Source organism: Cheilinus undulatus, linkage group 10 (assembly GCF_018320785.1).
Source record: "Cheilinus undulatus linkage group 10, ASM1832078v1, whole genome shotgun sequence".
NCBI lineage: Eukaryota > Metazoa > Chordata > Actinopteri > Labriformes > Labridae > Cheilinus > Cheilinus undulatus.
In genome coordinates, this window is record NC_054874.1 from 19911138 (window position 1) to 19936537 (window position 25400).

At 39.4% G+C, this 25400-nt stretch overlaps 1 protein-coding gene across 1 annotated transcript; it reads left to right on the forward strand.

Annotated features, from left to right (window-relative positions):
• The first annotated feature begins 998 nt into the window (after window positions 1-998).
• neurl1b (neuralized E3 ubiquitin protein ligase 1B) lies at window positions 999-25147 on the forward strand. Its single transcript, XM_041797933.1, has 6 exons — window positions 999-1344; window positions 9957-10201; window positions 11288-11621; window positions 14165-14908; window positions 17983-18108; window positions 23245-25147. Exons 1-6 carry the CDS (start codon window positions 1314-1316, stop codon window positions 23490-23492), a joined length of 1728 nt encoding a protein of 575 aa, XP_041653867.1. The 5' UTR covers window positions 999-1313; the 3' UTR covers window positions 23493-25147.
• Window positions 25148-25400: the final 253 nt, after the last annotated feature.

Here is a 25400-nt window from a genome sequence, read left to right on the forward strand (position 1 = left end):
GACACTTGTCCGTCCAATCACCTTCCCAGAATTTTGTGAACAGTCCTGCTCTTCCCAAACACTTTCTATTGGAGCTTTCCCATATAAATGTGAAATGCAACAGATATATTAAACAGTCTATCTGGCGTGCCAGGTCAGCAACTTGCAACAGCATGTAAGAGTTTGCTTGCAATTTCTGGTTGATTGTTGCATTCCCAGTGTTACTTCTCAGTACAATGTCTTGTTAAAATAACAAATATTGAACAATTTCAGTGAACAGCATCTTAATGAAAATATTAACAACCTTAGCTCTGTTGTCTTATTTGTCCTAATTGGAACTTGGCATGGAAATCAATACAACACTATGCACATGTGAACCTTGCTCTTTCTCTCCTAATAAGATTTTTCTTGATTGTTTGACAAACAGCCACTGTAGCGCTTAAGGCTGCTCTTTTTTCTCCACTATTGGAGATTCTCTGTCCTGACACTCCCTTCACTCGTGCTCTGAGTGCTTCAAACCCTGCAGGCCATGGCTCCTCAGAGAGCGCTGTGGTCCAGAAGACAGGAAACAGCTTGAGAGAAGCCCAGCAGTCAAGGCTGTGGGAGGGCAGAGGATAGGGTGGGAAAAAGGGGATTTCCTCATATTGGTTTTTATTGAAAGTTTGCAGTTCATTTATCTGTCTTTTAAACAAACCTGATTCAATAAAGGCTGGTGTTTCTAGGGGCTTAAAACTCTACCTGCAAGGATCAATATGCTCATTCCCCCTGTATTCAGACCAGTTTAACCCCTTCAAGATTACACACAAGACAGATGAATCTCTTAAACATACATGATCAATGATCTCTGTCTTGTTTTCAAAGTTTGCACCAAGCTGTCTCCACCAGCCTCTATATGCAAACATCCCTGCTTCAGATCCCACTTCCCCTCGTGTCATGCTGTTTGTCCTATAGGCTCCACTCTCATTAGCCTTCATCACAGGCTCGCGGTGAATAATTAACTGAATTATTCAGAGGCTCTGTGATGCTCGCGAGGGGGAATCTCTGCTTACTGTGTCTTTAAAGTCGTGCAAAGGGGAGCCTGTACTAAAGAAAGGAGGGGGCTGCTGTGCGCCAGTTGGAGGTGTCTGCCTGTCGCAGCCGCTCGAGGTTGACATTAAGAAGAGCGCGTGCATGCTTCAGAGAGGAGATCCAGCCACAAAATTGAAGGCAGTGATACTGAGATTGAACTGGTCCCAGGCAAGATAGTCGTCACAGCGAGGATCCATGGATGGACTCAGAGATACTGCAATCGGAATTAACTTGTCAGCCGGTGGTGCGAGGAATCAGTGGATATAATGGGGAATACGACACCGAAGCCTTTAATAGGTGAGACTCCTTATTACTAGCGTGTCATTATCGAAGCATTAGGTGAAGCAGTGTTTGTGTTAAGAGTGAAAAAGGTGTGTTCTAGTCACAGATACACATGGCTGGTGCTTGGTGCTGGGTCCTCCGATACTTGTGCTCGCGCTGCGTGCAGACGCGCTTCTCTCATCACGGGGGAGCTGAGCGTGATTCTCAGAGAGCGGCGCTCTTATAGAGACAGTCGTTACTTTTACACAGCATTTATAGAAATATAATCACGGAGAAAAGCATTGAGGATAAAAACAAAGCATGAAAATGAAGGCTGATAAATGACGACTGATGATGATCATAAAACCCAGAAGTTCATCATCACCAAAAGTCAGATTATTCCTCAGAAATGCATTTTTGCTACTATTTCCAAAGACACACTCAGCCTGAATCTGTGATAAGATAAATTCAGCATTAAATCACAACAGCAGACTTGTCTGAAACACTGTAAACAGTCAGGTAAGCCAACTATCACATCCTGTATCTGAACAGCAGAATTACTGTCATCTATTTTAGTTGTAATGGGAATTAAATGGCGTTTTTAGGGTCACTCCACTGTGATGCACATCCACTGCTTCCCGTCATTTGGCAAAACTTTCCATTTCATAAGAGCTTTTTTTTATTATTTTTTTCCATAGAGTGTTGCTTCTTAAATCCCTTATTAAAATTCCTGTGAGAAGTTTCACTCAAAACAGTAACACCAATATTCTACTTATCAATGAGCCACAGAGCTGAATGAGACCATCAGAATAAAGACTGTACTTCTTTGTAGTTATTTTTAAAACTTCCTCATATTAAGTGTCAGACAGAGTCAGTAAAAAGCAAACTTTTTTCTACCAGAGGTCCTTAAATTTTTGTTACCAGTAATGCATGTTTTTGTTAAATAAATATCTACGGTAAATGATAAAACGGCCAAAGATTTACAAGGAAGACCTACTTCTTTGACCACAGGGGGCGCCAAAACAGACTCAAACAAAAATATCTTCACGGTAGCTTTAAGTCTTACTCCTCATTTTCACAGACGTAGGCTATGTGACTGATGTCTGTATCTGTAAATATATGAACAATGCCCCCTAGGGTCCCATGCAAGGAACTGAAATTTTTTTTATGAATGGATAAAAAGCTGATAAACTACCTGGGGAGAGGATAGTAATGTCTGTTTTTTTTCACCATCAGGCAGCTTGGAATATTTGTTTACTGGAATAACTGAGATAAAACAGGGCCAGTGACGCACAACAAGAAATAATTGTAGAAGTTGACCAACCAGGAAAGACGCATATATGTGTTTAATCTAACAATACTTTCCAATTGTTCCCTTAAATGTTTAAATACATCTGATACTACCAAACCAGCACTTCATATCAACTGATAAATCCTGATAATATGACTGCATTTTATATCAAGCTGATAAATATGACTTGTTTTAGCCTCCTATCTTTGCAGCTTGGTCAGTTAGCATGCCATACGATCTCTTAGTTCAGTTTTTTCAACGTACTTGTGGCACAGAGGGGGAGGAGTTTCGCAGGACAGCACTGACCTTACCGTGTGAATGGACTTCCTGTTGACTTACCTCCGTAACCATACTTACACTACCGCTCAAAAGTTTAGGATCACTGTCAAATCACTTTGTTTTCCAAAGAAAAACATTTTCATGCAGTTCCCAAACAGTATATCAGCAACTGTTATTCCTCTGCATCAGTCTCCTAGTATGTCTGCTAATCCAAGTTAATCATGCTGCACAGCTAAAAAACATTTTACTAATAAGGGAGCAAAAAGACTGGACACTGGAAGACCGGATGAAGGTGTTGTGCATGGATGAGGTGGTAGAATAGGAGGTTTGTTCAGAGTGGAAGGGACCTCGGTTACGAAAAGCTATCACAAGATTTTGCAATGCCATGCCATACCGTGGACAGCACTTGCTTGGGACCAGTTTCTTCCTACAACAGGATAATGACCCAAAACACACACATCCAAAATGTCTATGAAATCTTTAAAGAATAAGCAGTCAGCCAGAATTCTGACTGTAATGGAGTGGCCAGCACAGTCTCCAGATCTGAGCCCTATTGAGCTGTTGTGGGAGCTGCTCAACCATACGAAGGAAGACTCCATCAAGCCAGTCCATATTGTGGGAGATGCTTCAGGATGCATGCGGTGAATTCTCATCAGATTACCTTGAAAAATTGACAGCCAGAATGCCTCAGGTCTGCATGGCTGTTATAGTTGCAAACAGTTTTTTTTCTATGAAGGCAAAGTTTAAAGAAGGTTTTTCATTAAAATAAATATTTCTAACTGACAGTGTCAGCATGTCCAGTTCATTTGCTGTATTTCCTGTCCAGACTAACTTCATGAGTTTTTCCATGGAAAACAAGAAAAAAATCGAAGCGATCCCAAACTTTTGAGCGGTAGTGTATGTGGAACCGAAGGGTTAAGCCTGGTATAAACTGCACGATTTTGGGCTCTCCCAGACAAAAGATTACCCATCATTGTGATATCTCTGGTTGAGGCTCTAAAGTGGTGGTCTTACATCGCACTGTGAGACAAGTTGACAGGTGGCTGTTGTCATAGTCTTGCGACCAAAGATAGCCTGAGATGAAATTCTGAAAGTGTCAGAAATTTAAGATGACCATCTCGCAATGTGACTGCTGCTACGACCTACATCGACTAACCAACCAATAGGAATGCAGGAAGAAATAATGTAACAGTAAACACTATACTGGCACCAACAATCTAACAAGTTAGCCTTAGAATTCAGACAATGTCAAAAAGCGGAAGTTTGGAGGAAAATCTTGATCTTGATGTTTTTCTAATCATATGAATGCTACAGTTACAGCAGCTTTTTTGCTGCTTTGCTTCATTATTTACCATGGCAATGGCAGCGTATATGAACGACACTGACAATGTTTATTTCGTGCATTTCTGCGTATGTCATAGCCTGAAATTTAGCGGTGTTTAGTGGTTGTCATCATACACTGTGCACACATCAAACTTGATGTCATATGAGAACCGTGTCGCACAGTTTAGCATGCCAGAAACTTTTGAGATTGCTTAAAACACACAGTCTGTAGAAGGCATTACACTTTAAAAACAACACGTCTTATATCAAGAGGATTGTCATGGACTTCCCCCTGTGTATTTCTGTATGAATTTTTCATTAAGAGCTCTCAGACACTTTACTTTCTGACACCTAAAGCACATTACATGATGATCAGTTCCCAATATCCTTTTGATTTCATGTTTGTCACATTCCCATGACCCCAACAGACCTACTCAATGGCTATGTGATGTGTCACCGAGCCTGCCGATGTGGGGTTTGGTCTAAGAACTGCTTTGGTGAAAACACAGCTGTAGCTGCAGAGAAGTAGCTTGTATTCCATTTCTCTCTCTCTTTGGTTTTGATTGAAATTGAACCAAATATCTGTTTTTACAAAGGCCTTAATTGGCATATGCTACAATGCAAGAGTAGTTTCTGATTGTGAATTTCAAAAGGTTTCCAGGCATACCCATGATCAAGAACTCCCAATATCATTTGTGGAGAGTATGACATACTGTTTTTCCAGAAAATTCAACCCCTGGAAACAAAAAGGTCCTTGAGCAGGTCCTTACATTCCCTTCGAATGCACAAAGATTCAAGTCTATCCCAGTGAATGGACTTCAGTAGCTCCACATATATAGCCTGGAGATAAGATTAAAGATGAATAAAGAGCATGATCATCTTGTGGCCGTTGATAACTCTGATTGACGCACATAATCAGTTTTACATTTAAACAGTTTCTGTGACATAGCAATGTGTCTTGTGGAGTCTCATGATTAAACTGTTTCACTCCAAAGGAAACTGAACCTTGTGTGTTGGAAAAAAAGATACAGACCTAGGATATTTATGGGCTGTCTGACGGAGCATGAAAATCAAAGATCTAATCAAGGGCACACAATTAAGGTGGGGAATGGTAATATCCCACTGTAAAAGACTGTAAAGCCAGTGATCAATCTGCGCCTCATGATGAGAAAATTTGAGCAGAAAATTAAGAAGTCATAGTAGCCAACAATGACCTCTCAAACATTTGATTTTTAGGGTTGAAAAAATATCCTGAGGGTATTTTGTGAAACCCTCGAGGTCAATAAACAACACCTACTGCTGGTCTGAAGACATTTTCAGAATTTGTTTAAAATGGTTTTTTAAAGTAGCATACAGTGCCTATAAAAAGTATTCACCCCTTGAATGTTTCACCCTTTTGGATTTTATTCAATCATGGTCAAAAAAAAAACACCTCATAAATGTCAAAGTGAAAACAGATTTTGACAAAGAAAGGTCAATTAAAAATATGTAATGTAAAATAAATGACTGCATAAATATTCACCCCCTTTAAAGTGACTGACCTAATTCAACAGAGGTCCAGCCAATCGGTGCTAGTAGCAGTGTTAATTTTGTTGAGTAATTATTTTCATTATAGTTTTCGTTAATAGCCTTTTTCCCCTGACGAAAACGAGACAGTAACTAATAAAAACAAGTGCACATGGACAAAAACTAAAAATAAATTAACTGACATTTTAGTCAACAAATAAAAATGAGACGAAAATGTTTGACAGAGACTTTATCCAATCAGACCTAATTTTGTCATGTAGAAAGTAGGGGCAAGTTAGGCATATATCCAATCGCAGCTACTTTGGCTGTGTGGAAAGTGGGAAGAGATATGGGGGAGATCCAATCACAACTGCCTTAGCTGTATGGTGGCGGGGTAAGTTGGGGAGAGATCCAATCAGTTGACTAAATTTACTGTAAATTTTGTCGACTAAAATGTTGGGAAGTTTCGTCAACTTAAACTAGACTAAAACTAAAACAATTTAGATGACTAAATAATGACTAACACTAAAAGATTTTTGGCAAAAGACAATAACTAAAACTAAATTTAAAAAGGCTGTCAAAATTAACACTGGCTAGTAGTCTCGCAGTTAGTGAAATGGGGATCGCTGAGTGCAGTGAATATGTCTCAAGTGATTTTCATATAAAGACACCTGTGTCTGGAAAGTCCAGTCACTGGTTAATCAGTATTCCTGGCTACAATTACACCATGGAGACAAAAGAATACTACAAGCGACCTCAAGAGAAAAAGGTTATGAAAGTATAAGTTAGGGGATGGATACAAAAAAATTCCAAGGCACTTAACATCCCCCAGAATTCAGTTAAATCCATCATTAAGAAATGAAGGAATAAGGCAAGAAGGGAACTAGTGAGAGAGACCACCAAGAAACCCATTACTACTCTGAGGGAGCTAGAAGCTTCATCGGCTGAGTTGGGAGAGACTCTGCATACAACAACTGTTGTTCAGGTTCTTCACCAGTCAAAGCTTTATGGAACAGTGGCAAAGAGAAAGCCACTGTTGAAGAAAACTCAACTAGAGTTTTTCCAAAAAAAAAAAAAAAAAAAAACATGTTGGAGGTTCTGGTCAAGTGGAAGAAAGGTCTTTGGCCTGATAAGATATTCCTTTATTAGTCCTGCAAGGGGAAATTCCAGATTACAGCAGCAAAAAGTACTAGAAAAAGCAGGCCAAAACAGGCCATTTAGCGACAGAAACACAGTAGAAATAGAGTACAAATGAAATAAGTATTGCAAGAGCACTAATAAATACAAGTACGGAATGTAAAAACGTCTTACAAAATATAAATAAAAGATAAAAGGATTAATTGAAATTTAGATTAAATTGTAATATGGCCTACTGCAATTTTCAAATCACAGAAGGTGCAATATTTCTTCAACCTGAATTGTGTGTCCTAAATACTTATATTTATTTATTTAATTTTTTTTTTTTTTTTTTTTTTTTTTAGGCAGTTGCAGCAGCAGGGATGTTATACTCTACAAATTGTGCTAACAATTAAGTGTCTTTTTTTTGGAAGAGTTTAAAAAATCCTACTTTCCTTATTTTAGCATGTTTTTCATATTTAAAATCAGATTGATGTAAACATGATAATACCCTGTATTAGTCAAAATAATGATTTTTTTCCCCCAAAATTGTTCAGCCCTCTTATTTCTGAGAAGTTCTTCATAATAAAAGTCCATGCTTGTTATGTTGCTTGAATGCTTTTATTTCAGAAATATCTCAGAAAATGCGATGTTTTCAGTAGTACCTTGTCACAACCGGAGAGAAATACAACTTAAAACCACCAGTTACAAGTTATAATATACGGGGAAATGAACAGAACGAGAATTAGGAAGGCATTTGTGATCTTGTGCACAGACAAGAGTAGAGTATGTCATCACAGGCTTGATTAGGGGAAGAGGGGGGTTGTAGTTTTTTAACACACATTTAAGTCCCTTTTTTAATTCTACCATAATCACACAAAAAAAAAAGTGATAGAAGTTTTTGGTCATATCATCCAGCTCTAGTTTGAGTCTGCATTTCAAATACAGTCACCATCATCATTTGGCTTCAAAACAATGCTTCAGAAACAAATAGATAACTTCACTGCGACTATGTCCATTTTTATGCAGATAATGATTTTACCTCTAGAGTTAAGAAATCAAGCCAATTGGAAACTGCAGGTCCTTGAATGACCACTTGAGTGTGGCTGAAAACGTGACTCAATTCGCAATGAGCCTAATTTTGAAATGTCAATTCCAGCAGAAATAAGTTCACAGTTGGTAAAGAGATTAAAGTAAGGAGATGCAGATGGCCTTGCACTTAGGTGGCTCTTTTCCCACACCATTCTCTTCCTGATTTCTGACTCTATCCACTGTCCTATCCAAACAGAGGCTGAAAGCCAAAAAATAAAAATCTTACAAAAGAAAAAAACTGAGTTGGACTGTATATTTAAATACAATTGATAGCCAAGATTTTGGTAGATCCTAGCTTGTCCCTGCAATCTTCCATTTGTTTCATTTGGCTCTTAAATGAAGAATGATCACAATGCTTTACCCAAGGCTTTAAATACCCCAAACGACACACTGGCTATGTTCACTTTTTTAACGGCTATGACGTGTGAGGAAACAAACTGCAGGGTCTGTCATAAATAAACTGATTCATACTACTTCCAGAGGCCAGAAACTCCACAGGGTATCTTTAGGCTTGGTTCATATTGTCCATACAAGCAAAGACATCATTTTTGGCTAGCATCTTTGTTTGGATTACAAAGCAGAGTTCAATTTTTTTGTCATTAAATACATAATTTTTTCCCTCAGATGGTTGCGAGAGTGTGTAGAGATTCTGTAAGTGCTGATAGATGACACCTTGATTTTTAAAGATCACCAGGTGTAGCTGTGTGACACAAATGCAATTTTTAGTAAATGAGAATTGCTAACTCTAAGCTGTCCCTTACTGCCTGACCTCTTGTGCTATGCCATTCATCTAATAATGGCCTATGTCTATAATGGTCTTCTTTGTATTTCCTTTTAACTGCAGAGACCCCGTACATCACTCTGTCAGCACGGCAGCTGAGGCACAGATTTATAGGCCAAACGCTCATATGTTTTGCTCTGACAGAAGCCTGTTTGGCGGGTGCCCCCTTCTTTGGGCACAAGCCCAAAGAAGGGGGCACCCACTGATCACTTGAGACGTTACAGATGTTCTTGCTGCCGCTTCATAGTTTAGAATATAATCAGTGATAATGTCTAATTTAGGAAATGTACTGTGGAACATTTCACTGAGTTATTGTCTTTACACCAGATCACAGTGAATTTTGAACAGAAATGTAAGCACTCTGTGGCCCTGAGCAGAGAAGAAACACCGCTCCCTTATGAATATTGGATTTCAGCCAGTTTATACCATAAACACTCATCTACTGTTCACTTTTATTTAATGTAAAACTCAAACAGTCCATATTAAGCCAAAGTTCAATGTGCCTTGTTTGATTTCTGACCATTGTTAATTCACTCACTGGGGGTGATAGAGTAACTCGGTTTAAAATGGGACACTGATTTCTGTGAAGATGAAAGATTAAACTTTGTCTTTCTGAGCTCTTTGTGATTCATTCTTGTGAAGATAAGAGTCGAGGAATGAAAGAGGCCATTCAGGGTTTGTTTATGCTGTAGGCCAAGGGTGTATGCATCCCATAAATAAGATGAGGTCTTATTGCGCCTGATGCCGACTTTCTGTGGATTATTTTAATGCCTTCTCTCTCCTGTGACTCTGCTAATATTAGCTCTGCTGCAATCTATGTTGATTTTACATAAACCAATTGTTTTCCACCGATACATGCACAGAGCTTTTGCCTAGACTTACCTTATTTTTCTCTGGGATATAAATACCCCATATGGATGTGGTGAGAAGACTGATTTGGGCCAGTCTTTTTATGCTGTAAATGTGGGTTATATGCTAAAAGAGACCATTTAATGTACTTATTGAGAGGCCTTTAAGTGTCAGTGTGGGAGAGGAAGCGTGTGAGACTGTGGGCTCCTTAACATAACCGGCCTCTGCCCTCTAAACAGACCACTTGCTAACAAGTTGTAGTATGCTGATATGTTTGTCTCTTTTCCAACAGCTGGTGTCTCTAACATGGCAGATCTGACCCTGGGCACACACAGGCATGCCTGCTGTTCCCATACCACACTGCTCTGATCCGGTTCAAACACTCATGGTTACTTTTCTCTGTGCCAACAGATGCCACTCTGCAACAACGCCCGGTGGCCAGCAGGCAATACTACACCCTGCCTAATAACGGGGCAGGCGTCGAGAGAAGAACGTCTGCTCCTCCGGTCAATGTCAGTGTGGAATCACCTCGCTTTCATCCTCACGCCAAAGGCAAGAACATCAGGCTGGACGGGCAGCTTCGCCGGGCAACACGCAAGAACAGCTTCTGCAACGGCATCACGTTCAGCCACAGGCCCGTCCACCTCTATGAGAAGGTTTGTGTAGCATTTTCTAACATCTTACTTTAATTACTGAAAAATTTGAGGTTGGGTAAACTCACATTTATATTCAGAATATCTAGCCAGTAGTGGTGTAAAGATAATCCAATGTGGATCATTTAACCGATCTTGATGTCAGCGGTCTGAGTGCATTGGATCGGAAAAAATTTGGCACGAACCGGTCTTTGGACCGATTTTAACGTTAAAGGTTGGTTCACTGAGGCTCTGCTGCTTGTTTTCATAGCCCATTTTGCCATTTTGTTGACCTTTTACCTTTAAATGAGAGTTCCATTCGCTAGGTGTTCGCAAGGTAGCTGGATGTGTTTAACCAGAAGTCGCCTAAACGTCTTTAAGTTCTGCACCTCATGAATCAAGTCATGTGTACTTTATATGAAGGAAGGATAACTTTCAAAAACGTCTGCCCATCTGTACGCTTTGGAGAAAAGTCATTAAGAACTACGGCAGCTCATAATTCTCACCTGTTGAGATGGCGGAGCTAACGTTTAGCTAAGATGCTAATGCTAAACGCGGCACAAACAGACCTGAGCATAAACACTTTTCTGAGTTAAAACTCAGAGAAGTCTTCAGTTATCACCGTAACAACACCCCCTTTATTCACGGGGTTTACAACTGTAACGTGTTGTTGGGAGTGATTTATTTGGTGAGATAATCAATACATCTGATCCCACTGATATGATATAAAACAGATGTGAGGCGATGCGTTCAGGTTGGCTGGGAAATTTTTGTGTTTAAAGAATGGGTGTAAATATCAATATATCAATTAAAATATCCTAGTAATTAAAACATTTATTTTTTATTAATATTTGTATTAATTGAAGACCTTTTGGAAGGAGGTTGCAGCATTATTGATAATTTAAATGTAATTTATTCAGCCTATTTATTTTACAACAATTTAATAAAGAAATATATATATATTTCAGGGTCCGACATTAACAGTTGCCCGAATGCCGGGGGCAACTTCAAAAAGCTGACGGGCAAGCAAAACTTGCCTGTCAGCTTGATTACTTTAGACATTTCAGATAAAAAATTCTACATTTTTAACCTTTTATGTCCTTGATTCAGGTGCGTCTTCGCCTAACTGGTGTACACACTGGCTGGAGTGGAGCGCTACGTTTTGGTTTCACTAGTTTGGACCCCAGTGAACTCCTCGCTACAGACATCCCAAAGTACGCTTGCCCAGACCTGGTGACCCGGCCAGGCTACTGGGCCAAAGCTCTGCCCGAGAGGCTGGCCCTGAAGGACAATGTGCTGTCTTTCTGGGCTGATCGGCATGGAAGAGTCTTTTACAGCATCAACGAAGGAGAGCCCATCCTCTTCCATTGTGGGCTCAGCATTGGCTGTCCCCTGTGGGCCATCATTGACATCTACGGCATCACGCAGGAGGTCACACTGCTCGGTAAGCTTACATTATGAAGTCTGTGAAAAGACTCAGAGAAAATGTTTTTGAAATAATACTGGCTGTGAAGGGTAGGCAGAAGCTGACTCATACTTGAAAAGGAAGTGAGAGGAACACATTTCGCAACCTGCCTGGTCAGGAGTCTGTCACAAGCCATCATTGCAATTTTTATTTGCATTAAGAGTTGAGTAATGGATATTTTTCAGCTGGACTGGACTTAAATAGTCTCCTACAGAGCCGTCTATTTTGACCATCAACCAAGAAACCTCAGGAACTTATTTTTATAGTGTCAACACATTCATAGCTAATTTAAGCAGCTTCACAGAGCAGCTGTGTAGTTCATCTCTTTAAAGCAGAGGTCACTAAAGTGGAGTAGGTAGAAGAGAGTGAAGCAGACCAGTGACTCAGTCATTCTCTGTTTGTGTGATTGTGAAGACAGCCAAACCAGTCTGAACCACAAAAGTCCACCACTTACTCCAAACCACTCTTCATTTACACTCCCTTACTATCCCTTTCCTGTACTTCATCATTTTCTCTCTTCCTTCATCCTCTTTCCCCTGTGGTTCCCGCTCATACTGCTGTGTGTTTATCTTCAGTTTGACAGGAGCGATGGCCATGTTTGGTCATTGCGGCGGATCCCAGGAGCTTTGGTGAGAGGCCAGAGCGCTCAACTGCTGCAGCATCACTAGAAATAGTAATAGAGGAATGTATCTGTAGACTACTGAAGCCAGAGTTGTTTATACAGTACTGTGCAGAACTTTAAGGCATGTTTGGGCCAAAAACCGAGGTTGAAATAGGATGGAAATGGGGCGAGTAAGACGCCTGAGGGCAACATCAGGCAAGAAGGGAGGATTGACACAACCCCTGTGGTGCTCTGGATGCCCTTACATAAAACAAGGGGCATGGGAAAATAATAAGTTCAAAAAAGTAACAGTCCACACTTAGGGTGGAGTCAGGGGTGGATGTGGCGACTAAACATGGCCTAGGGTACTGTCTGGGTGGGTAGTAGGGTTGCCACAAGCCCCTGGTCGTATGTGGATGTCTTCGGAAATATTACCTCCCCTCTGACCTGCGGTTGTGGCAAATTGAGCCCCATGATGAATCCTAAACCCCCTACATGTCCAAGTTGTACACAGCTGGGCTGTGAACTGGTCATCAATCTCAGCTGTTTGGCAGAGGTAAAAGGCCAAAATCAACACTAACCTTCTGGTTTTGGAGCACATTCCAATATGTATCTATTATAAAAAAAATTTTCCCAACCATGTATTCTGATTTGAGAGGAGGAATTTCCATGAATGTTGATGTAGAGTCCAACATCACCAGGTCTTTTTCACAATGTGTATCCTTTCTCCTAAGCCAGGTTTTCTGCTGGGGAAAAAAACAGTTGCACCACATGTGAAAATGCAAAAAGTCAGGATCGTACAAGCAAAGTATCACAAACCATGTTTTAGTGTCAAGCCTGGTCAGTTATTTTCTCCTGCAGATTTTAGTCGGGCAGTTGATGCCTTATTTTTCCCCAGTATGTGTTTAATATTGAAAGTGTAGCAGGATAGGATCTGGGCTTTTGATTCCTCCTCTGATTCTGACTCAGAAAACTCACATCCTTTTAAAGGCTCTATAATGCTGATTGTCCCATGCTGCGTTGCTGGCAAATTGGCCAAAATGTCATCTGCTCAGTCATCAAGTCCTGAGAAATGATGCACACATTAGACTTGGCTAAAAAGATTTTTAATATGTAAGATGTTTAAATCTTCTAACAAATTTGTATGCTACGTGACAGCCTCAGCTTTGGTATAAGAGGCTTTCTTGTGAGGTAAAGATAATGTAGGTCAGGCAGGTGAATACCAGTGACTGTCAAACAAACTGCTGGTTGACACAGCCTATTTCTACTCTAAACTAATGTTTGAATAACCCGTGACAAAAACTTCAACTGGAGCTGCTCCCAGCTTATTATAGCTCTGTTATTGGCTACTAGACATGTCCCTTAACCAGTATTATCCAATTTTTGGACAGAGGTTTAAACAAGGGTTTGAAATGTGTTTGATCTTGTGTTTCTCATCACTTTGTCAATTTGGGAAACGGTGTTAAAAAAGCTGTTTAAAAAATCATTATAGTGTCATAAGTTATAAATCCCACATGGGAATATTAGCAGTTAAACTTTACTTTTCATAAGAAGGAACTGAATATCTCTGAGTTAAAGTGATGATGAGATACAACAAAACATTTAAGGAAGTCACCCTTGGCTTCAGGGCATTATGATTTTTCACACTCATCCCATGATTTATGGCTTTAAGTCCATGAACTGAGAGAGTTATCAGCAGATCATCCATAATAATATTAGTTATTTCCTGCAGCACTATCATGTGCCCACATAAAAGCACACAGAATTGGAGGCATTACATAAACACATGCAGATACGAACTGTTCTTCAAACGTGACAGAAAAAAGATTAAGCGAAGGGAAGTGACCTTAATACATTTAGGACGCATTATTAGTTATAGAGTGCCATTAATATGTTTGTTTGTCCATTTTCTCCGCCACAGAGAGCACTTTTGCAGAGAGCGTGGGCTCCAGCTGCCTGAGCGCAGCCCGTCTGAGTGCCTATCTACCCCAGAGTAGCCATGACTCGGCCAATTACAGCAATAACCAGCTGGAGAATAACCAGGCCGCCGCTGCCAAGATGGCCAACCTCCAGCTCAGTAACTACACTCAGATCATCCCCTGCTGCTCCTCTAATTCTTCTTCCTCCTCTACTCCGTCCTCATCTGCTTCCACTGGATTCAGCGTGCCAAGGGTGGTCCGGGGTCTACCCTCCCCGCTGGACAATGACTTGCACTTTCACCTGGTCAGAGGCTCTGATGTTATCCTCTCTGCAGACCGCTCGGCCGCCTGTATCCACTTCCTGGACAGCAGTCGGACTCTAGTGTTCAGCGACCGGCCGCTGCATGTGGGAGAGACTTTGTATGTGGAAGTTGGCCACCTGGGCCTGCCGTACTTTGGGGCTCTATTGTTTGGGTTAACTTCCTGTGACCCAGCTAGTCTACATGCAGGGGACTTGCCAGCAGACCCTGAGGTGCTCCTGGACCGTAAAGAGTACTGGGTGGTGCACCGGGGCTTCCCCATGCCTTGCTCTGGAGACGTGCTCAGCTTTAGCCTGCTACCCAGTGGAGAAGTGCACCACGGGGTTAACGGAGTTGGACGAGGCAGGCTGCTGTGCGTGGACTCCTCTCAGGTCCTGTGGGCTTTTTTCACGCTTCATGGAGCCGTCAACAGACTCAGGATACTCGGTAAGATGAGTGTGGGGCCAGCAACAACTAGGATTAGAAAAATACTGGGTTATAGAATGAGAGAGTATAGAATAGTGGATAAAGTCTGAGTGATGTTAACCAGTGCTACTGAAGGCATCTTTTAAAGCTCTGCAGTGTTGGTCGCCATATTAATAACACCATCTCAAACTAAACACTTATTTCTGTTAAAAAAAAAAAAGTATTTTAACATGGGATGTGCATATGTATCCATTGCTTCTGCAGCCTTTAGTGGGCACTTTTGGAGCTATAGTTATTTGCACTACCACATTGGCTTCATTTTTCAGCACCAGTCTTTTGTAGCTGAGTGGTTAAATTTTATGTCCCATGTGAAGAGGCCATTGTCCTCAATGCAGCAGCCCTGGTTTGGAATCTGACCCTCTGCCCTTTGCACGTGTCACTCCCGTAAACTGTATGAAGCCTGAGTGATGTCAGCAGTTTGGTTACTAATGGGGGCTTTGATTCCCAGCCACCGTAGCCGCTATATTGAAAAGGCTATCTCAGACTTACTTGAGATCAGAGGTGTAAAAAGTACACATCTATTGTACTCAAGTAAAAGTACAGCTAGTGCAAGTACTGGTCTATAAATCTACTCAGTGACTTCAAAAGTTTAAGTACTGAGCAGCTTCTGATAAGCTGTACAATAAAATATGATTTTTCCTTATTGGCAAATCCAACAAGAGAACCAGGTTGTTCAGGTGAAGACACACCTCTACACATCAAAATTGATAGTGTTATTTAACTCATATAGAGCTAAATGTAACACTTTAAAAGTGTCTATATTGGTCCACACTGCATATAGTTTAACTACACCTTTAACAGTGTTAAATATTTTACAGTAGGACAAAGCTACAGTTACTCTGGCGAGAACAGAGCTGAAAGTCAACTCAAACACGTACCAAGGCAATTTATACTGATGAAGGAAATGCAGTATGCATCTTTTAGGAACACCTAAAGTCACAAGCAGGAACTCTAACTTAGTGGAAAACTTCACCTATGGTGGAAATTTGTCATGGTCAAAAGAATCCCAGCAAGGATCACTGTACAATAGGCAACATCTAAACACAACTAAGCAGGTATGAAACACATGTAAACACTCTGCCCCAAGGCATAGTGGGGAACTCTGCCAACCCATCTGCTCAGATTTTAAATCGCAGTTGACTCTTTCTTCTTTCTTGGTGGATCAGGACTATTAAATAACTCCACACTGCAGACTGTTTCCCTCAAATGGAATTAGATTTACACTTGGGGAGTTGAAATCGACTCTGAAACGTAGTAGTACCCCAAAACCTTTCTCAATTACAATACTTTGATTAAATGTCATTAGTTATTTTCCACCTCTGCTTTGGATCAACGGAGAAAAAGACAGATGTGGAGTTGAGCCAGGTCTTATGTCTCCTGACAAACTGCTAACGTGCTGGCTAACAATCATATCAGCCACACCTATGCATAACTTAATATCCTTATTCAAACCAAAACGGATGAGGTATAAAAACATTCAGCTCCCAAGGAGTGTGTGCCCAAAGATAAATAATTTAACCCTACCATACCTGATTTTCAAACCAGGCTGTTAACATGTTTATTTCTGATGTAAAAACTGGCATTTCAACAGGGGGTGCATATACGACAACCAGTGCCTCTGGAGCCTGCCTCAAGTAGACACTCAAGGATCTGCAGTTTTTGCATTTCCATATTGGTTTCATTTTTCAACTCAGGAAGTTTCCACTTGGTCACTCCTCAACTTCCTTTTCGTCTCTATCCACTGTTGTAGCTCTCTTTAAAGGCATTGCAAGTCCCAGAACAAACACAAAAATAAAACTAGTAATAACATTTAAATTTAACAGGTTGCATCTCTTTTTGATGGCAAGACTTTATTTTATTTTGCTGTAAACCCAATGAACAGAGAAGCAAAATTAAAATCCACAGCACTCAAAAATTAAGTTGCCTGCTTATCTATCATGGGTAAAATAGCAAACATGTTTAAGTCAATTGTGTCATTGCTGTGGAAAATGGAAAAAGAGGCTGCTCCTGCATTATGCTGTTGATTACTGCATCTGGGATGACACCTACCCTGCAAAAGCTGTTTCAGGAAGTATGAATAACTCTTAGAAACAGCAGTCTTGTCACTTAGAATCTTGTTTTCTTTTTTAGGCCACATAGAGATATCAATATTGGGTTGAGTTGTTTGATAACCATCTAAACCATGTCCCAGAGCTTTAAATATAAGGCTAAATTAAGCAGCTTGTTAGCCTAGGCGTGTATAAGAACTAAAAAAAGGGGGTTTGTTTGCCAGACTATTTCTCGGCTATGTACAGTTGCCACACAACCAGTGAAGACCACAGGAGGGCTCTGGGTCATGGACCAAAAAATAGTCTGGCACAAAGCCAGCCAAAGAACAATGGACTGTGATATAATGTGTTAAGTTGAGGTGCTGGTATGCAGGTTTTTTTCTCTTTGGACAGAGCCGGGGTTGATGTTTCACCTTGTTTTCCAGTGTTTGTGCTAACCTAAGCTAGCTTCATATTCAAAGGAGAAAAATCTGAGCTGTATCTTCTTGACTTATCAACAGTCAAGCAAACAAGCCTGTGTCCTAAAATCCAAACATTCGTATTCATATTTAAACACAAAATAACCCCAGAAAGGGACATAACTTTAATTATAATCAGTTTATTCCCATGCAGCCCCTCTGATTTATTTTTTCCCAGACTACAGGAATGCAGCAGGGTCATTTATATCTGCATGTGTCTGTTAGAGCAGTGACCTATCTGTCCCACTCCCACTACTCCTACATGAATTCCCATCAGCTTAGACCCCATTGTTAACAGCTCCTGATCCCACAATATTATCCACTAACAGGATCCCAAAATCCCCAATGAAGCGCCAAGCATAAATATGCGTATCTAATCTGAGTGGTCAGGGACGGCCATCATAAAGCTTCACACTCTAGTTGCTCAAGGACACAGTTTAATTTACTGCTAAATAATACAGCTTTCAAAGCCTCTGCATGAGTCTAATGATGTGCTGTTTGTTCATGTGCACTTATCTTTTTGACTCAGGAACACTGCAGTCCAGTCCTCCCTCCACGTCCCCCAGCACTTCTCAGAGCAGCAGTCCAGATGACAGTGACTCAGACCTAGCGTTCAGCGTCAACAGATCCTCCTCGGCCTCTGAATCCTCTCTGGGTATGTTTCCAAACGCTGACATCATGCATCAGCACCACAATGTATATGGAAACTATCACAAGGCCACTGCAGGAATTTCTGATTTTATTGTGTTTGACACGAGTCAAGAGTAATGGAAAAGACCTGACCTAAGAGGTAACAAATGATAGGCTATGTTGCTTTAATAACAGAATAAATATATAATTAGGTGAAGGAAATTTGTATTTTGAATGGCTTATAATTAAAAAAACAAACATTTGAACCATAGTCTTCCTACATCATAAAACTTATCAATCTTTATTTGTATAGCCTTAAAATTGAAACTAGATTCATTGTGTATTGCAAGTGGACACTTTACAGCTCACAATGTTATAAGACAATGGTTTTCAGCTGGTGGGTGGGGACCCAAAAGCAGGTCACGCAGCTATTTTCAGTGGGTAGCAAATATGTGCCTGAAAAAAAAAGTCAGAAAAGTCTAATGCACAGAAGCCCTAAGCAGACATACATCCATGTGTTTTTATTTTACTCCATTTTGCTGTTATAAAGATTTTCTGACTCTCAAGATCTTGGCCTAGTCATCCCATTATCTTTTAATAACAAAGCTGGTTTCACATGAATCTCAAAGAGTAGCAAAACTCTAAGACCTCTTGCCATCGATTAAAGACGTATGTATATCTAGCAGTACTGTTGATCAGTTAGGGTAAATACTTGACATGAAGTATTAAAATTTTACATTTTGTGTTTAAAGACATGTATAGTGACTGCCCTCTACAGGTTGAAACCAGCTGCTACTACTGAGTTCTTCTGATTGTGTTGATCTGGTGCCAAATGACATATGTGTTGCCCTCTGTCGTCACAGAGCTAAACTCTTACCACCCACTTTTTCCATGACTATTAACTTCCCTAGTTGGAAACAACAGCCTAAATTTGAGGCTCAACCAATCAGAGATGATGATGTGACACTCTAGGATTGTGGATAATGGAGTGCTGTTGCCCTGGATCGGGATCAGGTTTCTTTCTTTAAACAAGGTCGATAATACTCTTGTTTGTGTCATCTTCATGGTCATATATCATTGTTTCCTTATTTAATCATTCTTTTCTTAAAAAAAAACCCATTAAATTCACTATAAGCAGCAGAAATGGAGAGAATGTGGACATTTTCACTGACTTGATTGGTTATCAGAGTAACTTTGACTGTTGATTGGTCATCAGAGTAACTCTGTGACTGTTGATTGGTTATCAGAGAAACTTTGTGACTGTTGATTGGTCATCAGAGTAACTCTGTGACTGTTGATTGGTCATCAGAGTAACTGTCATCAGAGTAACTGTGACTATTGAGTGGTCCATCAGAGGTCGTGGTGGGTCCTGGACCAGTTCAGAGCTACAGAGCTAGTAACCTGGACAAGTCCGGCAATGGCACCAATTTGTAACAGATTACCATGCAGTCCAACAGAAACTGTATTTTGTGAACAGTGTTAGGTTTGAACCATAACCCCCCCAAAACAGAACTGATGCACATTTTCACATTTTTGCAGAGATCCCATAAGTCAGTGTTTCCAAAATAAATTTAGCTGATATCGATACCAATTATCAAATGTTGTTCAGACCTAAAACTTTCATCCTTAAGACACTCAGTTTAAAGTTTGCTGGTGAACAAAAACACACTTGTAAGTTTATAGGGAATGGTGATGAATAAAGAAAAAAGACTTCAACTGAAGTAGGTCTGTTGGTCTAGCATTAAACTCCGCAAACTTATTTGTTCGTATGGCCAATATTTCCACTTTTTTTTTTTTTTTTTTTTTTTAAGCTAAATTTTCAGATTGGAAATATTGGCAGAATTGTTCATACCTGCTACCGATAATTCATTTTTCAAGCTAATATCTGCCAATACCTATATTGTGCATCCCTAGGATTTACATTATTATTGGCTGTTGTTATAGACCTCCTAGTTCCACTGTACAGTACACTGATGACATTTGTGCCACTCTTATGAATACCACAGATACTGACAAAGAAGTGTATTTACTGGAGGATTTCAACATAGATTGGCTCTCCTCCTGTCATTTGAAGGACAGATTACTTGCAACTATGAGCATATGTAATTTAAAACAAGTAATTGATGTCCCAACTAGGGTTAATACTAATGGTTCTGGTGTTGCATCTTCCTCATGTATTGATCACATTTATACTAATGTTAGAGAAATGTGCTCTGAGACTGTGTCAGTGCCTGTTGGTTTCAGTGATCATAATGTAGTGGCTTTGGTAAGGAAAGCAAAAGTACCTAAGGCTGGGCGTAGGATTATTATGCAAAGATCCTAAAAAACATTCTGTGAAGAAAAATTCATTGATGATATTAATTGGGATAGAATCTATTCAGAAAGACATACTAACACAGCACTAAATCTGTTTCTAGACACGCTGTAAAAAAATTAACGGTTAAAACACCATCGCCCCATGGATTGATCATGAATTAAAAACTTGTATGGCTAACCGGGATATGAAAAAACGAGCTGCTATAAAATCAAATGACCCAGCTCTATGGAGTAATTACCGGAAACTCAGAAACACAGTAACTAAAATGAACAAGCAGAAGAAAAAAATCTTTTATCTAAAGAAAATCTATGAAGCAAGACATGATGGAAAGAAACTTTGGAAGACTTTCAACAATATACTGGGCAGGTCTAAGTATAATAATCCTACTTTCATAGAAGCAGAAGGTACATTTTTAACTAAACCTACTGATGTCGCTAATTTTTTCAATACATTTTTTTGTGAGAAGGTAAACAGCGTTCAACAGAATATGAATAACTCTAATTATGAACAATCTATAGAACTCATCAATTGACTGATAATGAACAACAGAAATTGTAGCTTCAACTTCGATCCAGTTACACAAGAGGACATTCATAAACTTCTTCTCTCATTTAAGAGCGATAAACAGTTTGGACTTGACTATCTTGATGGAAAATTAATCAGAACTATTGCGGAGTACATTTGTGAACCCGTATGCCATATTTTTAACCTCAGCTTGAAGGAATTTACCCCCAAGCATGGAAAGTTGCAAAAATAATACCGATATCAAAAGATAATAGAAAAACTTTACTGGTGAAAACAGCAGACCTATTAGTGTTCTTCCAGCTCTTAGTAAAATCATGGAAAAACTTGTATCCTCTCAGATTTCAAACTATTTCTCTGTTAATAAACTATGTTCAGAGTTTCAACATGCCTACAAAGCTGGACACTCAACTTGCACTGCACTAACACACATGGCCGATGACTGACTGTACCAAATAGACTACAGGAATGTTGTAGGTGCTGTACTGTTAGATTTCAGTGCAGCTTTTGATGTAATTGACCATGCACTTCTATTGAAAAAAATCACAGCTTATGGGTTCAAGGCGGAAGCGGTTAGGTGGATAGAAAGTTACTTAACTAATAGATCTCAATCTGTGTACTTTAACGGTGGTTTTTCTTGTACAATGAAGCTAGAATGTGGTGTCCCTGAAGGGAGCTGTCTTGGTCCTCTTCTGTTTTCCATTTTCACAAATGATTTACCTCTAGTGTTAAACAAATCATCAATTATAATGTACACTGACGATTCAACAATATATACAGCAGCTTACAACATAGACCAGTTAAATGACTCATTACAAAGAGATTTACACTGTGTATCAAACTGGGTGTCCAATAACAAGCTGTTTTTAAATATAGCTAAAACAAAGTGTATAACTTTTAGTTCTAATCATGCATTAAAAAACAAGCTGCCTTTGTCTCTGAATATAAAAGGTGTTGATTTGGGGCAAGTGCATGAAATTAAGCTTCTTGGTGTAACCATAGATGAACAGCTAAATTGGTCTCGTCATATTAACAGTATTTCAACTAAAATGAGAAGAGCTCTGTCCAGCATTATAAGGTGTGCATATTTTATGACAGATACTACAATGAGACAAGTTATTCAATCATTACTGTCATCTCATCTTGATTTTTGTTCTGTCATCTGGTCATGTGCATTTAGGAAAGACCTGCACAAACTCCAACTTATGCAAAGGAAGCTGCTCGTTTAGCACTTCACTGTTCTTTTAGGACGAGCACCGATAGTATGCATGAAGCACTGTCCAGGCTAAAAGTTGAGGATAGACTATACGTGAATCTCTTAGTCTTTTTTCATTGCATAATTACTACAACAAAACCAAAAACCTGTATAGCAAGATCTCACACATCAATAGCATACACAGCCATACTACAAGGCAGGTCACACATGGTCATGTTGTTGTGCCCATTTCAAGAACTTTTGCTATGCAGAAAACTTTTATATACAGGGCTTCCATTCAGTGGAATAAATTACCATGTGCTTTGAAAAGATCTAACACCAAAATGCACTTTAAAAATGAACTTAGAAATATATTTGTACAAAATGAACATGAGCTCTAAAAATAGGTGATTCTCCACTGAATGTTACTTGTCTGTTTCTATAGTTTTTTTTATGTCATAACCATTGTAATTAACTGACTGATGAATGGAAAGTATTACCAGTGAGACATTATTACATAGGAAAAGATCATATGTTCTTGTTTGCTCTGTTTTCCTTGTATTGAATCTACTGTAGTAGGTAATGTCGTGCAACTAATGGGGATCCTTTTAACAAATAAACAAATAAATTAAATAAACAGTTTACCTGTCAAATTTAATAGTCTGCATTTTATAGTACTTTATTCATCTCCAAAGAGGAAATCTGATAAACAGAAGTTATCACATGATTATTAACATTTTGATATGTATATTGATAGATTTGTATACAGAGATTCATAAAACATATATAATATGAAGAGAGACACAGAATAATCCACCAATGAGCAAGCACTCACAGATCCTAAATCTTTGTAAAGCAGACACTGACTTTACCTGATGGGCAAAAATGAGGGATATTGGAAGAGACAAAAATAAAGAGCTGGACTAAGACCAACAAATCAAGACCGCAACAAAAATAACAGATAATCATGAACTACAGTAGCAGTACAAATAGAATAAATATAATAATATAATAATGTCGTCTTATGTAAGTAATAGAAACTATGTAAAACTAATGTAAGTATGATTTACAAGAAGAAAACTAATGCTCATAGATCAATGTCTCATGTTTCCTCTCTTTTCTTCCAGTGACAGCTCCCAGCTCCCCTCTCAGTCCTCCTGTCTCTCCCATTCTCACCGCCTCAGAGCTGCCCCCTGCTGGCAAAAACGGAGAATGCACCATTTGCTTCGACCAGGAGGTGGACACAGTCATCTACACCTGCGGACACATGTGCCTGTGCAACGACTGCGGGCTGAAGCTGAAGAGACAGATCAACGCCTGCTGTCCGATCTGCAGGAGACCCATCAAAGATGTGATCAAAACATATCGGCCGTGATGGTGCTCACACGTTTAATAGAAAGGTGCTGAGACTTTACGCCTGTAAAGCCACCTGTGTCCTCCTCTCAGGCTCCATTGGAAATCCATCTTGGAAATTAGCCATCCCAGGACTTAACTGTGCCTATATTTCCATTTTATATGTGGGTTCATAGTTTTTGGAGAGACTCTCGAATCACGGGACTATGATGAAGCTCATGGCAACACAAAGACTGCGCACATGAGCACCTTTATTTTAGCTAAAAAAAAAAGAGAGAAATCATGCACTCCTGTTTTATATTTTCCATGTGACACATGTGATGTTACATGTGTGAACTGAGCAGAAAAATCTGCTGCAAACAATGTGTCCGTCCACTTATGTCCTAGATTTCTATGTGCTTCAGCAGACTGTAGTCTATGAATTCTAGTGCCTTAGATTTTTGTGTGTCCAAGTAATAATGCTAATAATCCTAGCCATATTTTCAATCATTGTACATTACTGAAAGCTGGTGGGAATAGGAGCACAAAGATGGAAACGTGAAGTAACAAGAGAAAAGTTGTGACTGTTTGGTAGGTGTGTTAAATGGCGTGATTTAAGAAAAGTACGTTTGGAAAGTGGAGCATTTGGTTTTGCATCGTAAGCAATCAATAAAGGTGGAATAAGTGTGATTGAAATGTGTGTATTTGTATTGATAAGGAAACATCCTCTTGAAGAAACATTTCTTTTCATCGCTTTTCCTCACAGATTGCGCCTAAATTTTTTGGTCAAGACCATTTAGACTGATAATCTTCCTTTTCTTTTAAAAGGATTTAGATGATAAAGCTGATATTCGTTTTGCAAGCAATAAAGAGAGTCACAGCAAGGTTTTGGGAGCATTATCAAGAATTGATTCACCAGTTCTGCCCCTATGTTATAAAATACAGACAGCATATTTTTCAATATTTTACTACGCCTGCTGCTTTTGTGTGTTGCCTCTTCTGTCTGTCTGCAGGTTTCTGGGGGGCCGTACTCATTTACACCTGGATGGGCCTGGCCAGTCTCTCAGATGTATAAGGTCCATCAGTCAATCTGCACACTCTCTCTGCTAAGCTCTGCTTGGCTGAGCTTTGCACCTTTACTCTCAGCCATTCGACATCTAGGCACACCTTCTGGCGACATGTTTTCATTTAGTTTGTACTGGTTGTTCCGTTTACAGTGCAATTTTATTTCTAAATATTTGTTTACTGTTTTTTGTGATAAAACTTTTCAACTTTTAGTTAATTGTACATCCCCCTTCCTTTTTGTTATGCCTTTAAAGTGAGGTCATGGCAATACTAAGCCTAGTCCCATTTATCCCCCATTTATTTTTTTAACTGGTTCTGTATGAAATGACCGAAATTACATCTAAATAATAAGATAATCATTAAAATAATCATGCAGATGATTCACAATCAGTACCACTCAGGCTCAGTCCTTATACATCCTTCCCCCAGCCACTCAGCCCTACTCCTTGAGTTCAGCATTAATTTTGTCAACTAAAACTGTGACTAAAATGTTCATTGTCTACCATTTTTTCCAAACAGGAAGTTGAATCTAAGACTAGCTTAAAACAGATCTTTAGAAATAAAAACTAACAAAAAGACTAAATTGTTAGTGCTGGACTGTTGTAGATTCAGAATCGAAGCTATTTCTACACTGTGCATGTAAGGAATGTCAGTATTCATCAGTATGTTCTAAATCAATAAATATATTGGTAGCGCATTAATATGAGTATTTTACATTTGTATTAGTTTTACAGTTTGACTGATTGAATTAACTCAAAGAAAAAAGATGCCTTGACTAAAAGTGAAAACTAAACTTAAGACTTTTTATTGACAGAAGCTGGACTAACATGTTTTTGAGTTTTCGTCTACTAAAACTTAACTGAAATTACTTATGTTTAAAATGACT